The 18,674-nt window shown below is 43.6% G+C and overlaps 1 protein-coding gene across 6 annotated transcripts in view; it reads right to left on the reverse strand.

Annotated features, from left to right (window-relative positions):
- Positions 1–18,674, reverse strand: part of OSBPL9 (oxysterol binding protein like 9) — a gene marked incomplete at its 5' end in the record, with an annotated part of 126,082 nt that overhangs the window by 92,619 nt on the left and 14,789 nt on the right. For all 6 annotated transcript variants that reach the window (XM_080921597.1, XM_080921601.1, XM_080921600.1 and 3 more), the window contains one exon: positions 11,625–11,675. In XM_080921597.1, coding sequence (XP_080777723.1) covers positions 11,625–11,675 — 51 coding nt within the window. The remainder of the gene's footprint in view (positions 1–11,624; positions 11,676–18,674) is intronic.

Here is an 18,674-nt window from a genome sequence, read left to right on the forward strand (position 1 = left end):
TGTCTCAGTCTTCCAATGGAATCACAGGTACATACCGCTATACCTGGCTGCCGTTTATTTCTTCTGAGTGATTAAAAAATCTAAAATTGACCACACTATTGTGCTGGCTGCATTGCAAATATACCAAAAACATTAACTACATATCTTAAATCAATATACTGTACAGTATGTGAACTTTTTTTTTTCTTTTAATACAGGTTCTCGTATAGCTCAAGTTGACCTAATTCTATGTAGTCAAGGATGACATTGAACTTCTGAACTTCATGTCTCCACCTCTTGAGTGTGGGATTTTTAAGATTATTTATCGTATAAGTACACTGTAGCTGTCTTCAGACACACCAGAAGAAGGCATCAGATCCCGTTACAGATGGCTGTGAGCCACCATGTGGTTGCTGGGAATTAAACTCAGGACCTCTGGAAGAGCAGCCAGTGAGTGCTCTTAACCACTGAGCCATCTCTCAGCCCACGTGCTGGGATTAATAATATGCATCATCATTCCCGGTTTTATATAATGCTGAAGATCCAGTCCAGGCCTTCACAGCTACTAGACAGGCACCCTACTGAACTACATCCCCAGGCCCAGTATGTGAATTACAACTCAACCAAGCTGTAATATATCAACCCACTTCTAAGTGCATGTTCCTTCTTCCCTCCTTCCTTCCTTCCTTCTTCTTTCAAGATGCACTGGGTGTTTTGCCTGTGTGAGCTTGTCAGATCCCTCATAACTGGAGTTACAGACAGTTGTGAGCTGCTTTATGGGTGCTGGAATCTTCCTCTGGAAGAGCAGCCAGTAATCTTAACCACTGAGCCATTTCTTCAGCCCCTCTTTTGTGTTTCTTAATCCAATTTTGTCCATCATCTAATCACCCAAGACAGGCATCCCAAGGACTACACAGATGCCCCTTGTCCCTCACTGTACTCTACATATATATGCTCATTAGGAACTATGACCTTTGCTTTTTTCTCCTGTGGTGCTGGGGATTGAAGCTAGGGCCTCACACCTGCTAGGCAAACTTCCACCAAGCTGTCTCCTGCCCAGAGCTGGTATCCTAAGTTCACCATCCCCACAGCTACCAGCATAATGGAATCCTACACCAATTTCTTGCTCACTAATGCAATCTGTCTTCAGTCTGGTCACCTTATAAACCAGTCTTTGTTATTGCCAGAGAAGTATTTTCTAAAGCACAATCTCTAGGAGACAGATCTTTTAAAAACCTTCCTTGGCTTCCTATAAATTAATAAAGTCAACATTACTTCTTAATGCCATTCAAGACTGCTCAAATTGGTTCAGCGAACCTCCTACTGTCACAATCCCGCCACACACACCCTCCCTGACAGAGAGACCCTGTATGTACTCACCCCCTCCCCTATAAGAGAGACCCTATATGTACCCTGTCTCAACACTTCTACACACCAAAAAAACAAATACGAAAAATTAGCCAGAGTCTCCCTTTTTCAAATTATTTTTCCAGCCCGGGTTTCCATCATTTTCTAAACAAAGCCCACCCCATTCATCTCCCACTAGCTCCTTCCTGTCCTGAGAGCAGCTCTGTAAGAACTGCCCTTTCCATCCCAGCACCTCCGTCTCACTGCACCCCATGGCCACTCTTCAGTAGCCTTCGGACAGAATCCAGCAGCATGTACAGCCGTCACCTGGGCCTCCTCAGCGGCCTTTGTGCCTCAGCTGCACTTCAGCGAGGTCTCACCCCAAGAACCTTTGCTAATCTAATATGGAAGAAAGCATCCCTCTGGGGTCTACTGCTCTTCCTTGAAGGTATTGGAACCCAGCCAGCTGTCTCCTGCTCCAAGCAGGACTTGCCACAGCTGGAGTGTCCTTCAGTATACATAAGGACATGCATCTGACATTCCAACCTCTCCATTTGATTTGTTTAAAAAAAAAAAAAAAAAAACTTAATTTCCCATGCTCTACATTGTTCAATGCAGCTGTTCAGTTCTATGTGACCATTTAAATTTAATTATAATTAAACTTAAGCAAAATGTAGAAATTACTGGAGCCAATAGCTCTTTGGCAAAGCAATGCTCAGCACCGATAAGGCTCTGGGTCCGGTCTCCAGCGTCAGAGGAAAACACAGTTGTTATTCAGAGGCTCAATAGGTCAGGCACAAATACAGACAACGCTGTCTGGCCACTGAGAAGAAGGCCAGCTGCTGCTGTCCACTTAAAATCTACAATGAGTGGGGCATTGTGCTCAGCACTTTACACATACTCACTTGGAAAAGTATTTTGAAATGTAATGTGCACGAATCCTATGTACAAGGTCAGTGAAGAGCAACTCCTCGGTGTGACTCTTCCTAATCATTTCTCTACCTCTATCCTAAAGAACCTTATCTAGAAGCTATAGAAAGGGAGGGCAGTCATTCATGATCCCTGACCAAAGGACAGTCCTCCTCTACCAGACAAGATCATCCAGGGCTCAGCTTGGGAAGGGAACCGGTGAAGGAGCAGACTGACCAATCAACCCGAGCTTCCCTGGAGTGGCAGACATAGTAATATGGATGACAGGTGCTGTAAACAGATCGCCATTCTACATGGTGAGATAAACACCGTTCTTCAACATTAAGTCCTTCTGTCTTGAGTTTTATACAAATGGACTCATGACTCTCTTTAATCTGCATTTACACAAAATCTCTGTGGAACTCACCTATGTTACAGGTAGCAGTTTGTTGAGGGCTTTGGTTTGTTTTTATAGTTATGCTTCTTTCTGGCTATTCAAACTGTTTCAAGTTCACTGTGGACAGATATTTATACTGCTACAGTTTGACCCTAGACCGTGCTGTTTTGAGCATGGTTGCTCTTTCCTTATGCTTAGTAGACTCAAACCTTAGGTGGACTTACTACATCAGAGGTTCCCACAGGTTGCTCTGCAGACTGTCAAGGGTTCCAAGAGCGGCTGTGCTGGTTACACACCCACTTCACCAACACATTTTAAGTCACTCAGTGACCACTGAAATCTGACAGCGGTTTTCACTTCCATTTCCCTGGCAACTGATGAGGTATCTTTTCATGTTTGTCACTATCTGAATATCCACTGTGCAACACTTCAGTGTTGCCAATAAGCAAGAAACAAACCATCCTTTTCTATTTGCAGTTTTCTTTCGATTGTTTATAGTATCTGTCCCCTGCAGTTTGCATCTTCTAAGGAACAGTAATTCCTTCCCTACAATGTATTGAATTTATAGTTTAGAGTTGTGCTTTCTGTGTCCTTCAAGAAGTGTTTCTCAGTCCTAAGGCCAAGGGAATATTTTCCTACACTGTCTTCTAGAAGCCTCTAGAAGCCTTTACATTTCAGTATTAGGGAAAACAGGTCCTCCCTCGTTTCTTGGCCTTATGTTCTAAATCACACCACCACCATACTCACAGCTGGCCATGCACAAGAGGGTAAGTGAAAACATGGAGCCTATCTTCAGAGGTCTATGTAACTGGCTGAGAAAACCCTTTAAAAGTGTCAAGTGGACTAGCAAGTTCCATGCATGAGTGAGTGCACTCAGCAGCACATGACTGAGAAGTCCACTGATTGACAGCTTCACTACAACAATACTTACGGTTTTCTGGGCAGAGGCTTTCAACCATCCTGTTAACTATTCTCCCTGCACTTACCCATTCCCCATCACCTTCCCGCTTCTCTTCCCCTTAGCCTATTCCTCTAATTCTCTTCCAGCGAGATTATCCGGTCATCTAAACCCCTTGCCTGTAATTCATCTCATCCTTCCGTTCCTTGAATGCAGCCAGCCATATCGCCAGCTCTTCTCCACCTGAGGTGACTTTATGCCCTGGTTTGCCCAGAACAGTCCTAGATTAGCTGTCCAGGCACAATGATGAAGAACTTCCACTTTCACTGTCATGACTGACCAGGTTTCCAAGATGGCCACGCTCACCACAGCTTAGCCACAAGGCGCTAACTTCCCTCTCAGTAACTTCTGTACCTGAACTGCTTGAGTTCTACCCATTGTTGCAAGTTCCTTCCCACAAACTCGTATCTCCAGTTGCTCCCTCTGTCTGCTATCTTCTCCCCTACCTGGGTTTGTCCTGCTTTTGGAGGTGCAGTGGCAACTCACATATGGAATGGTGTTCTATTATCAAGAAAACTGTTGTGCTAACCCACCAAAATATCAACCTTTTTATTGTGATACTTTTAAGGCTCACGACACCAACATATACATTTATCTTCCATGCCCTCTCATGACTTTTCTCTGAGGTTTTCTTCTTTGTTGTGTCTTAGGTTTGTTTTCTTTTGTTTTTCAAGACAGTATCTCTCTGTAGCCCTGTCTGTCCTAGAACTCACTCTATAGACCAGGCTGGCCTCAAACTCAGACCCGCTTGCCTCTGCCTCCTGAGCACTACCACTGCTGGCCTTCTCTGAGGTTTTTGAATGGTCAGTTTCTCCTGTTCAGTCAGTACATAGCTCTTCAGGCTGCAGACAGTAGCTACAGCTTCAGAGTCTCCTCCAAGTAGATGGATTTCTTGGTTTTCTTTTCTTTCTATACACACAGAAATGCTTTAAACATGAATAAAAATGCAAAAACCTAAGACAGAATCAGTTTTGCTTTCATGATTTGAGGAAAAAAATAAAGCAAAACAAAACAAGATTTTAGCCATTTTGCAGTGTGTTGTTTTGTGTTTTGTTGTATTTTGTTTTGTTTGCAAAAAAAGAGAAAAGAAGGTTGGTAAACTAATTCCAAAGGCAATAAAGGAATGATGGCCACTCCAGAGCATTAATTGCTTATGCCTCTCCTAAAAGGAACACGGCTGGTGTTAAGCACACACAGCACAGGTATTCCCACTTTATACTAAGCAAACACTGTCCCTGGCTACAGAAACAGTGGAACTTTATTGTGTACACATGTTCTTTAAATATGCCCACCTATTATTGAAAATATAGTTCTTTAACTCTTTTCCTGATTGATGATAGGAATTATTAAGGAATGTTACTAGTTTTTGCACATTGTTCTCATATTCAATTTGCTGTTGTTTTTGAGACAAGGTCTTACTGTGTGTGTGTGTGTGTGTGTGTGTGTGTGTGTGTATGATCTAGAACTCCCTTAGTAGATCAGGCTAGCCTCAAATTCAGAGATGCACTTGGCTCTGCCTCCCTAGATTTATTTATTTACATGTATTTATATTTACCTGTATGTGTACATCTGTGCATGTATGCTATATATGTCAAGGTGCCCACAGATGCCAGAAGATATTAGATACCCTGGAGCTGGAGTTATGGGCAGTTGTGGGTCACTTGAAATGAGTGCTAGGAATTGAACTCCAGTCCTCAGAAAGAGCAGTATGTATGTACCCTTAACCACTGATCTCTCTCCAGTAACCTCAACATCCAAAATTTTTGCTCAAGGCTAGTTATACAAATAAAGTTTTTGTAATTTTTCACATTCTTTTACTTATTGGCAGGGGAGGGCTGTACATATGTCATGGCACACATGCGGAGGTTAGAGGACAACCTGTGGAGTTGGTCCTCTTCTTCCACTGTGTAGATCCTGGCAAGTGAATTCAGGTCACCTGAGTTGGCAGCAAGCATCATTACCCATTGAGCCATCCCTCCAATGCATCTGTAGGTCCTTGTGGATTGTATGCACATAGTTGTGTTATGAAAGTTAACTTTCATTCTCCCACTCTCTCCCATCTCATCTTTTTTCTTTGTTCCTCGTCCTCATATAACCACGGGCCAGGACCACTTGTGTAGTTTACAGAAACACACCCAAACACAAATTTTCTTACTAAGCCTTTTGTCTTTTGCTGTTTCTTCATCTGATATTCTGGGACCTGCAGGGCATAGCACTGAAGCAGCAGTAAGTGCAGGCACCTCTCTTGGATCCCTGAATCCACATGAATGTTCCTCCACCTATAAAGCCAGCAGCTGAAGGCAGAGACGAAAGAGCCCTGGAGCAAACTGTCTAACATGGCAAGCTCAGAGCTCACCTGAGTGAGGCACACACGAGAACACATGTGCAAATCACATATACATACAAAAAAGAAAGAACTTGTATGCTGCTTCACTATTAAGTACAAATTACTTATAATTCATCTCTCTCTGGTGATCCCTAAGCCTCTTCAGAACCATAGACTCATCTGCAACAATAACGTTTATCATAGGCAGACCTGGCAGTCCAGGCCTATGATCTCAGCTGAGGCAGAGAGCCAGAGGTTCAAGGCATCAGTAAACCCTGGTCTCAAAACACTAAAAGGAGCTGGGACTACTGCTCAGTGGTGTGGGAATACCCGTCAGAGGTGGACCCGTCTAGAATTTCTAAAGCAGTAGGTTCAATCTCTACTACCTTTCAAACATATTAACAAACTTGATGCTGACAATTCTGTGAGTGAATAGTTTGATATCTTGTCTTGTTTAGGTTTTTTTTTTCTTTCTTTCTTTCTTTCTTTTTTTTTTTTTTCAAGAGCTCAGAAAGGCTGGAGAGATGGCTCAGCGGTTAAGAGCACTTACTGCTTTTCGAGAGGTTCTGAGTTCAATTCCCACCAACCACATGGTGGCTCTCAACCATCTGTGATGGGATCCGATGCCCTCTTCTGGTGAGTCTGAAGATAGTTACAGTGTACCCATATAAATAAAAATTTAAAAACAGAAAAGCTCAGAAATGAATGGAAAGAGTTGGCTCATTTCATAGGGCTAGTTAACCTTCATTCCACAGACGCTATGCTCTGGTCTCACCCTCTTTAATGCTGTTACTTACCCACTTTGCAGATATTTCCTAAAAATGTTAATACTGTGCTTTCAGATAAAACATGGAGCTGGGTGGTGGTGGTGCACACCTTTAATCCCAGTATTTAGGAGGCAGAGGCAGGCAGATCTCTGTGGGTCCGAAGCTATCCTGGTGCACAGAGAGTTTCAGGACAGTCAGGGCTACACAGAGTAACCCTGTCTCAAAAAGCCAAAACCTAAAAACCACGGGGGCTGGGGGGGGGGGGTTGAAGTGGAAGATCCAAGTAACAACCATCACCACTTCTTCAGGGCAAGTGCGCCATCTAGTGACACGATTTTGCTGACAGATTCACTAATGAATCTGTGTGACCTTGATAAGTTACTAAAAGTTAACTTAGTCTCTGAGTGCATGGAGAAGTGGCTTGGTAATGGTGCTTTCAGAGCATCGCCAAACACTGAGCCCATCCCTAACTCCAGGGAAAAAATTGCTAAGCCTGACACCTTACAAGGTGTCCACAGATCTGCCAAGTGTCCCAGGCAGTGACATGTGGGCTCCCTGAGATCCTGTATAGAACCTTGGAGTCTTACCAAAGTGATCCTAATGTGTCTGCATAATATAATCAACCAGAGGATCTGTTCAAAACTAGAGATCCTAGAATCTTACTGAAATAGAAGGTGTGTAGAAAGGGCTCCTGGAAATCAATATTTTTAAACAAACTGCCCAGATGTTTCTCACGTAAGGAAGCCCAAAGGACAATCATTTTTTCTTTTTTCCTTTCTTTTAGGGACATTATCTTGTACTGGCTAGATTTATGTCGACTTGACACAAATAACACTTATCTGAGAAAAGGAAACCTTGGAGAAAATGCCTCCATGACATCTGGCTGTAGGACATTTTCTTAACTAGTGACTGATGGGAGAGGAGGTAGCCCACTGTGGTGGGGCCAGCCCTGGGCTGGTGGCCCTGTTCTCTAAGAAAGCAGGCTGAGCAAGCCATGGGGAGAAAGCCAGCAAGCAGCAGCCTCCATGCCCTCTGCATCAGTTCCTGTCCTGCTTGAGCTCCTGCCTGGCTTCCTTCAGTGATGAACAGCAATGTGAGAGCGGAAGTCAAATAAACTCTTTCCTCCTCAGCGTGCTTTCTGGTCATGGTGTTTCATCCCAGCGACAGGACCCCTAGAACAGGCCTTAAAGTCACAGGAGATGACCGTGAACATGGCACGCACCAGCCTCTAATCTGGCAGGCTTTAGGTAGCTCTGAGGATCGAACCCATGTACATGCTAAGAAGTGCTACCAACTGAACTGCACCCCAGCTTTATCATAAATACATTTTCATTACCCCTTCATGATATGCCAAGTACCTAATGCTCGCAGAATTCTGCTAAAAGAACATTATAATCCTCACTTAAAACTCAAACTCAAGCTTACAGCTTCCCTCTCTCAGTCAATCAAAGGGTAAAATGAGATTCAAATGCAAGGTTTCTGTGGGCCTTTCTCTGATAGGCAACCGGCAGGATTCTAAGAATGACACTTGTTCTTAGATAATCTCTTCTCCTGGGGCTATGGATGCAGACAGGATGTAATGAGACACCTCAGTGCCTTGATTAATAAAAGCAAAAAGATCACCTAACTTGACCTAATTGCATGAGCCTTTTTCAAACGGTATTTTCTGCAGCTGTTAGAATGGGAGATCAGAGGGATTCACAATAGTGGAGGTCAATGTTTATTGTTGGCTCCTACAAGGAGGAGACCTGGCGAGTAAGGGCCACAGTGACAGTCACAAGGAGACCCCCTCAGATTTTTAACTACAGGCAACTAAACCTGAAAAGGGTTCTTTCTTGGAGCCTCTAGATAAAGCCCACCCCAGTCTTGACTTCAGTCATGTAACTATTAGCAGAAAATCCAGCTAATCCTGTAGAATTGTGGAAAATCCAATGTGTGTTTTTGTATATGGTGACAAAACATATCAACCTGGTATCTACGGTTTTCACCATTTTCGGGGTTCAGGTCTGCAGCACTGAGGGCATTCACCCTGCTGTGCTACTGTGACCACCATCTGTCTCCAGAAATTACCTTTCTAAACCCAAACAACTCCATACCCACCAAATAACAACTTATATCCCCATGCTCAGTCTGGAAACCATTTTACTTCCAGTTTGCATGAATTAGTGACTCTTCTATCTAATAGGACTCACAAGGATATTTGTGTTTGGTAACTATCTTATTTTACTTAGCATAACACCCTCAAAATCCATACATGTTAGCATATGTGAAATTTTCCTTTCTTTTCTTAAGGCTTGGTAGTATTTGTCTTAGTTTCTTTTCCAGTTGCTTTAATAAAACACTCTGAAACAAAAGCACCTTAAGGGATAAAGGGTCTATTTCGGCTCCCTTTCTTAACTTATATTTACAGTTCAGGATCCCACCCTAGGGAATGGTGCCACCCACAGTGGGTAAGTCCTCCTATCTCAATTAACCTAATCAGAATAATCCCTGAGAGGCAATCCCCAGAGATCCATCTTCCTGGTGGTTCTAGAACTCATCAAGTGATGACTGAAATAATCCATCACTGTTATAAATATGGTGCACAAAATTATTTTGGATATATAAATGATTATGGACTGAAGTCATTATCTTAAAAATTTGGGCAAGTGGGGCTGGAGAGATGGCTCACTGATTAAGAGCACTGTCTGCTCTTTCAGAGGTCCTGCGTTCAATTCCCAGCAATGACATGGTGGCTCACAACCATCTGTAATGGGATCTGATGCCCTCTTCTGGTGTGTCTGAAGACAGTGACAGTGCACTCATATAAATAAAATAAATTAAAAATGGGCAAATGAAAGGAAATAACTAAGCAGTTATCCTGCCTATTTGAACTACACTGTTAGGTAAACAGATAATAGAGGAAAAGTAAACTGTCGTTAAAATTAAGCATCACAAAATTAACATAACTATAGACTATCTAGCTCCATTGTGCCAACCCAGTGAGAATAAGTTCTCACTAAGCATTAGCATCCACTACTATCAATAAGGAACAGGAGCTGGACATGTGTCTCCTGCTCCAAGGACACAACACCTACAGTCTTGTCAACAGGATCAAATGTGAGTCAGATTCAGTCTCTGGATGCAGCTACCAATCAGAGCAGAAAGAGGAGGGAGGAAGGTACTATACCGGACCAGAATGCTATCAGTAAAATGCACTCTCTGCAAATTCCATAGTTCTTAAGGTAGAATGTTTCAAGGGGCAAACTGGGGGGGGGGGGGGGGGGCATCGAGTTTTAAAATAAGCAAACAAAACTATAAACTATATGTTGGCATTTTGTAATCCCAGCACTCCAGGGGCAGACTGAAGGATCATTTGAGCTCAAGAATTGAAGACCAGCCTAGTAGACACAGCAAAGCATCTGAAGAGTTCTCAATTTAAAAACTATAAAATTTAAGGTCACACTATAAATGATAAAGAAATGCAAAGGGTGATTACTCAGGAGACAGAAGGCACCTGACTGGGGCACACACCAAGGTTTCAAAGCGAAGCTCTATCTATGCACAGGGTTAACAATTCAACTATTTTTAAAAGACAAAACCAAGAACTAAGCAGTGCATTGACTGTAATGACAAGATAGTGGCTTAACTCCAAATACAATCTGCTAACCTGCTGTCTCAACATGGCCATGCCAGAGACTCACCCTGGGCCTATCTCAAGCCAAAAAGGAACAGTTAAAACCAGACTGAGTGGGAACTGAGATCAATAACAAGTACCCAGAAAAGCAACATGACCAAGACAAGAGGAATCTCAGGATTCAAGACCAGTCTGTGGTAGTGAGATTCTGTCTCAAAACAACAAGAAAGAAAACCAAATAAACAGCCTAAGTTGTTCTCTGTTTGCTTTCTGAGACTGAGTTTCTCTGTGTAGCCCTGGCTGTCCTGACACTCACTCTGTAGACCAGACCAGCCTTGAAGTCGGTCACCCACATGCCCCTGCCTCCCAGGTATTGAGATTAAAGGTGTGCAGCACCACTGCCTGGCCCCTGAGTCAGTCACTTTTTAGAAATCTTTAATGCCGTCACAGATACAAGTTCGCCTTGTTTCCATTCCACAAACAGCCATCCTTACACTCCCTCAATCCAAGCCTTCCTGCTGTGCCTACCTAAGCTTAGAATTGTTTTCCAATTCTTGTTAGAAGGGATGATACAGTAACAATGTTTACCAAACATACTCACATCTTGAAAAAGTAAGGGTATAGTACCCTACCACCTGTTTAAAGCACCACAACCAAACATGAGGGTACTGAGAGGCAAGCACGCAAACGGGGTTTGAAAAGGAGGAAGCTGCCAGACTCGAAAGGAATTAATGCAGTGAGGTGAGTCTGGGAGCTGTTCTTGTATAGTTCGAACTATATGTACAGTCCTCCTGCCCCACACTGCTATGCACAGTTACACCGTGCTGAGAACAGCGACACTTCATTCCAGCCTTTGTACTAAGGCTGTAACTAACACCAACAGTGTGACACTTCATTCCAGCCTTTGTACTATGGCTGTAACTAACACCAACAGTGCGACACTTCATTCCAGCCTTTGTACTACAGCTGTAACTAACACCAACAGTGCGACACTTCATTCCAGCCTTTGTACTATGGCTGTAACTAAGAACAACAGTGCGACACTTCATTCCAGCCTGGCCTCTTGTTTGTAAACTGAGGTTTTAACAGAAAGCAGGAGGTGCTTTACGTCATGGATTAAATCTTGACCAAAATAACTGAGTTCTAGTCCTGGTCCTGATACTTCCTAGAAGTTCCTTGGAGAAACCCAATTCCCCTCCCTGAGACTTGGTTATCTGACCCAATAGCTAAGTAAGGAAACTAAGGTAAATCTAGATAGACTCTGTGGCTCCATCAAAATATTTTTCTGTTGAAATTGGTTTTCATAAAATGAAAAAAATACTTACTCTGAGTCTAACACATCCTCTTCGAGAGCCTCTCATCATTTTGTCCTTGGACTAAAAGAAAAACAAAACGCTCAGTAAGTAAAAGGTTAAGACAAGGGTTTTCATAGTCATCCGGGAACTAAAAATTGAGGAACACTTATAGAACTGACCGTTCTTTCTGCCCATTACCTACCGCAGAAGAGACCACTTCTTGCAGGGAAGTTACCAGAAAGTCGTTTGTCATCTATTCAAATAAACCTGACCCAGAATGTTACATACACCCTCAGTGTACAAAGCCACTGCCACGGTTATCTCTCTCCGAGTCCCCTCACTACAGCCCAGCATTTCTCATCTGTGGACGGAAGAATCTCTCCCCGATGCTGATATCAGGTACAGGAACACACTTTAGAAAAGGCGCTCAAGCTTTATCCGTGCAGCTCCCAGATGCCATTTCTCATCTAGGGCTCCTTTTGTTTGGCAGCCCCTCTTCAAAGTGCTTTAACCATCTGCTCTGGAGCCTCATCTCTGAGTGCCCGGCCTCCTGTGTGTTCCCTGGCTGTGGCATGTACCTCTTGTGGGGGCGTTCCTAGGAAGGTGAGAAGTCTATCTTGGCTTATTTGATGCTTTAGTGCAATATCTGCTATACATCAGGTGCTCAAGAAGCATTTCCTGGTGAGACACTGCTGTTTCTTTTGTCCCCTCACTAGTCTGGGTGGAACACAAACTGTCACAGAAAGCACAGAGTTGAGATTCAGAAAATAAATGCTCCTGAAAGCCAACTGGCCACTCAAAATAAAGTAAAATGTAGGAGAGGGATTGTAATACGTATGGAATACTTGTGGAATAACCGATATTTTCCATTTCCCACCTCTACGAGAAAAAAAAAATCAAAACAAGCTGATTCCACATGACTGTACAATTTTCCCACCTGAAACCCCAGACATTCTATAACCTCCAAATTCCTAAGCCAGGAACTCATGTTCAGAAGTGTGAATATACTGAAGACAGCCTGCTTTTATTTTTATAAACACAGACATATACTTTAGGGGGAAAATACCGGGCACAATCAAAGAGTTCTTTACTAATAAGGCAATTAATGAAAGCGTTGCTAAGAGAGGCATCCTTAAGTACTTAATAACTCTTTTATGGACCTATATTTGTCTTCTCTCCAAAACAATGAAAGCAGGATACAAAAACATTCATTAAATTAAAATACAACCAGTGAGATTAGAATGTAAAGCTAATATTCTCACATCCCCCACCGCCCATCCTTGGGCTGCCTGCATTGTAAAGCAGTTTATACACAGGGCCAGACAGGCCAATGATGTTGCCTCCATTTGGATTATGAATTACAAAACACTGAGACAACTGGAAGCAATTACACAAATAGCTGAGGAACTGCTCAGGCGAATCCAAATGTGAGCGTTCTACAAAATAACTGACAGGCTCATACAAAACATTCTTAAAAGTCTTACACATAAGTGATCCACAGAGCACAGAAAGCACAAAGGAGCAAGCACATAGAGCAACTCTGAAGGAACCAGAGACCTAAAGAAAGAGCGTGTGGCATGGGGCTGATCTAGCTCCACCCCTCTGCGGCTCGGGTTTCAGTAAACTGTCTCCTTTGCCTGTTACAACCTTCCCAAGCTTGTTCTTTCTTCCTGAACACAATCATCTGGAACCACTCCAGGTGGTGCCCCCCCCCCCCAACCCCTCTATCTACCAGCATGGCGGCTCTCACGTCTGAGCCAGGATGATCTACATGAGTTCCAGGCCAGCTTAGGCTCTATACGGAGACTGTTTAAAAACAAAATGTGTAAAGCAAACCAGAACCAAACGATCTTCAGTCTAAAAGCTCCTACTGTTCCTGGGCTGAGCCTGACTTTCCAGCTCCCCACCAACCAATCGCCTTCATGCCTTCGTATTCTGACAGACTGTTCTCTTGCCTGCAGTGCTTGCACAAGTTCCAGGTTCCTTAACAAGCTAATCCTGTTTACCCTCAGGGAATTCTAGCTGAAACCCTGGACTACATTATAACTATTCCTGCCAAAAGCCATTTTTTAAAGACAATCTGTCCCTTCACAATACTGTGGGGAAATAAAACTTCCCTGGATCTCTGCGTTCCAATCAAAAGCTGCAGAGCATGTCATAATAATTAAATTTTTCATTTTTCTCCAATCTCAAAGAATAATAAATATTTTCTTTCCCAGCAAAGTGTGAAAAATTATATCCTGGAGTAGGAAAGTCATTTTAAAAAGCATGCTAAGAACCATTCAGCTCAATGTATTAAATCTGTTACCCAACAGGGGCTCTGAATTGCTGTACTGAGTTACGCTTTTACTTTAGATGAACTTCAGTATTCTACTTCAGAAGCCATCCATGGGGGCTGAAGAGATGTTAAGAGCACTGGTGACTCTTACAGAGAATCTGGGCTCGGTCCCCAGCACCCACATGGTGTCTCACAAGCACCTGTAACTCCACTTCCAGTGACTGGACACCCTCTGTGGGCACTGTTCTCACATCAAGCACTTACATGCATGCAAGCGTATATATAAAATAAAAATTAATCTTCAAGGGCCAGCAGGATGGTTCAGTAGGTTAAACTGCTTGCTACAAAAGCCCTACAGCTTGACTTAGACCCCTCGGTGGGAAAAGAAAACCTGACTCTCAAAAGTAATCTTGGAGCCTCCATACCTGTGCCTATCTATGCCTTGGACACATCTGCTATACAAAACACAGACACACACACACACAATCACATACACATACACACATATACACCACTTACAATAAATAAATTTTTTTGTTAAATTTGTTAAATTGGAATCAGTGGGTCACTGGACCTTTCCATTTGTCCCTTGTCCCAGGTTAGCCACACTGAACAAATACCCTTTCTCCTTCTCACTGTTATTTGTTACTTTACTTGGCCCACTGGGGGCAGATGAACCTTGTCAGCGCTCCAGAACATAGACTTTGACCCTAATGCTTTGGTAACAAGAACAAACATTCCAAATATGACACCTTAACGCCTGAAACCTAGAGCAGCCCAAAGCTCTCTGTCATGTCTTCTTGTCTTCCTAAGGACTGTATCCACCAAAGTAGGGGTGATACGAAATCAGGTGTATCACACAGGAAGAAGCTGAAAAATTAAACCACCTAGAGCCCATGGAACCTTGTCTCAGGCCACTCTGTTCTTCAAGTTCCCCAACCCCAAAGTCATTTACCCCCTTTAAAGTGTCACTAGCCCCTCACCTTACTCTCCCCAGTGACCCCCTGACATCTGATTCGTCTTGGAGTCTCCTTCTATGTGTGGGTCCCTGGTAACCTAATAAACTTCCACCCACTCTCTCTTCTTATTGTGTGGTTGAGTTGATTCATCAAACTTTCTGACTCAGAGATGACAGGAAGGGAAAATTTCCTATACTTCTATATGCTTCCTTTCAAACATGCCTCATTAACTTTGCCCAATCTACACTAAGCATGCATGCCTGTGTGTGCCTGTACACACACACACACACACACACACACACACACACACACACCTTAAATACACAGACAGTTTGTAATTTCCCTCTTTCCTATTCACAGCTCTTCTGTGGATCCTTCCCCATCCTCCCTCCACAGCTGGCAGATGTTTCTAACATACGGTTACTATCCTGTTTAACATGTCTGTGTGCCCTTGTCACATAGGAAGCCTAGTTACAATTTTAGTAATATCCCGTTCAGGCTCTCTCCCAGAGACTAGCTAGTATCTGGGACAGGCGGGGGTTAGTACACTATGAACATCATCCCAGTCTCTTCTCTCAGGCACCCCACTCACTCAACACACAATTTACTGGAAATACATCAACACTCCCAGGCAAAACAAAAACTTTTTCTTCTGACAACTTTCTGAGTTATTTTGTTAAGACAGCGTAGCCCAAGCTGGTGTCAAACCAGCTACTTAGCTGAGGATAACCTTGAATTCTTCCTCCTGCCTTCACCTCCCAAGAACTGGGGATTACAAGCATGCATCCCAGGTGGCCTTTCCTTTTTATTACATTTACTTATGAGGGAAATGGGTGCACCATGACATGCAGGCGGAGGGCAGAGAACGACTTTCAGGAGTCAGTTTTCTCCTTCCACAGGGGTCCCAGGGATTAAATGCATTTCTATTATCTTGCCTGATAACATACAAGTGGCTTGTCACTTGTCCTAAAACGTAAATGTATCTGATCTATTCTTGCATCTTTCCCACTAGGCTGGCACCCGACCAACCTTCTGTAAAGAATAAACAAATATTTAGTAAATGATAGTGGACATCGAGTGAAAAAAGAATGTGAAGAAAAATCAAAATGCTCCAGCACCAAGACTCCAGTTGGCTCACCCCCCATGCGGGTGTGTGCTAGCCAGTGCTGCAACCCAGACCATCGGTCCTATGCAAGACAGCCATGTGCCAGTGCACTAAGACAGAAACCATGAATACAGAAACACTTGCTCTTGGAAGAGGGGTAGATTTTTAAGAGGGGACAGGAAGGAATTTCGCAGAATGACAATAATTCTCTATGCTTTGATTGGAATATAGTAACTAGGCCATAAACAAATGTGGAAACTCATTTAACTATACTTACAATATTTTCTTTTTACCTGATACAATTAGAATGATAAAAAGCAGATCAAAATGAAAACCAGAAAGCCAAGGAAGAAGTTTTCTGTGGATTGGGTTCTGGTCACGGGTGGGTCTCTAATATGAAGATACTGCCTCTTCCCGTCAATGCTAATGCCATTAAACATCTGTAACATGAGACTTGCCTTGGCCCGACGCCTCCCGTATCTCCTGAATGTGCTGGTGCAGCACTCAGACAGCCGACGTTACTGATCCTCAACACGCTGCCTTCATAATGGGAACAATGTACATTTCACAGGTATTGCCAATGACACAAATCAACACTGGCGCTTCATTAGCATTACCCGTGTGTGCAGGGCACTGGTGTGTGCCGGGCACACAGTGCTAGTGCTTTTCTTACAATAAGCTTGAGACAGGCTTTGTACTTGCTTACCTTTAGTTTTTTGAGGCACAGTTTTGCTCTGGTCTATAACCCAAGCTAACCTGGAATTCACAGCAATTCTCTTGCCTTGCTCAAAAGACAACTTTTGGGTGTTTTTGGTTTGTTTGGTTTTTTTGTTTGTTCATTTGTTCTGTTTTGTTAACAAAAGACAACTCTTTTGGTGAACCATTTTTTATTGAATCTTAGTGAATTTCACATTAGCACCACAGAACCACTCGTCTCCCTGTCCTTCTGTATCTACTCTCCAACATTGTAACCCCCACCTAAAAGTAATTTTTAAAAAAGAAAATTAGAAAAGAAAAAGAAACAGCAGCAAAAGCCACCTCACTGACTGACCTCTACCTACTGCAGCTTTCTGTGCATGCCCATCCATTTGGCACCTCCATCTTTCCCGCACCTCCATCACATGATCGTTCGTTGTCTTGGCATTTGAATTTGCAGTGTATGGTGCAGTACACCCTTCTGTCCATACAGCTTACTTCAAGTGTTCATTGCAATGGATCGTTAAACTAGTTCAAGCCCTCTGACCTCTGCTACAGCACCAATACTGGACCCTCATAGAGACCATCAGATACCCTGCTCTTGTCCTGCATCCTGGGGATCCTGCGACTATGTATCTACAGGACCGGACCACTCCCTTCACGTGTTCCAGCAGCTCACAGATGGGGAAGATGTGGGTGGTAGTTGAGCTGGTCAGCCTGTCAGCTTTCCCAGGCCCATACCAACCAGAGCGGGCTTTCCCTCTGGCTAGGTAAGAGGAGGGGCCAGCTCTCCTGAGCTCCCGTCTCTAAGGAGTAGAGCTAGCTCTGCGTGGCCCTCAATCAATGTGGTTTCGGGCTGTAGTACAGGCCACAGGTATCCTCATAGCCTTCAGGGGTAGGCCACATCAACATTGACTCCAAATGCAGCAGGACCTCAGACCCAGACATGACCTTCGTCAGCAGCATGGGCCCATATATCACCAGAGCCTCTGGAAGCTGTGCAGGCCTCTCACCATAGGCTGTTTCTCACTGCGTCATGTCTCAAGTTCTGCCTCTCCTCAGAGCCCACAGCCACTCGGCCTCTCCGGCTCTCCCATGACTCCACCACATACTTGCCTGCTTAGGGCAGTGCCTGCCCAGCCCACAAGAGACTACTTTTAAGAGTCATTGCTCTCCTTCCACCATGGGTTCAGAGGATTGAGTTCAGGCTGTCAGACTAGCACAGCAAGAATTTCTACCTGTTGTGCCACTACGCCAGCCCTGACTGTGACTATGCTATAACTGAGAAATGAAAGGGAAATACTTGAGGAACTTGACCACAGACACTCACAGACAGGAAGTGAGAGAAACAGAATGAAGACCCCAGGAACATCTATACCAGTCATGGGAAGCTTGCTTAATCTACGTCTTCCTTAAAGTGTCTTGTGTCAGAGACTGAACGAGTGACCGGCCTCTCCTCAGCTGAGTGGATGTCATCCCCGTGGACGTGGAGCTGTCACTCGTGGATACTCAGAGGACTGTGCCCTGCTTTCCTTCCCAGGTGTCTGGCATGCAAACTCCTGGACCACTCAGCCACAAGACTTTTTTTTTTTTTTTTTTTTTGATCTTTTCAAATTCACAAACGCACAAAGGTAATATGCATATATTATATAAATTACAGTAAAAGCCAGAGCTGCAATGCAGTCTGGGGTAACCAGGCACACAGATCTCACAAGCACATTACTATTTCTGCTGTACAGCATATACATATTTATACGTGTGGCAACGATTATAAATAGCTACGCATTAATTCAAGACGGGCTTTGCTTTCAAACAAAAAAAATGTCATAAATTTAGAGAAAAGGCTTTTAGAATTCAAAGCTTTGGGGATTTCAGAATTAGGAATAAAGGCTGGCGCTCTGGAATTTTATCTAGGAATCTGCTGCACTGTAAGTGGCAGGCTTTCGCTGCCTTTGGTTTGGAGCTCGTTGTACTGTTTTGGCGTTGGCTATCAGTGCCGAGTCAAATCTAGGGCAACAAGAACACGAGGCAAGCACCCGACC

This window comes from Micromys minutus, assembly GCF_963924665.1.
Source record: "Micromys minutus genome assembly, chromosome: 9".
NCBI lineage: Eukaryota > Metazoa > Chordata > Mammalia > Rodentia > Muridae > Micromys > Micromys minutus.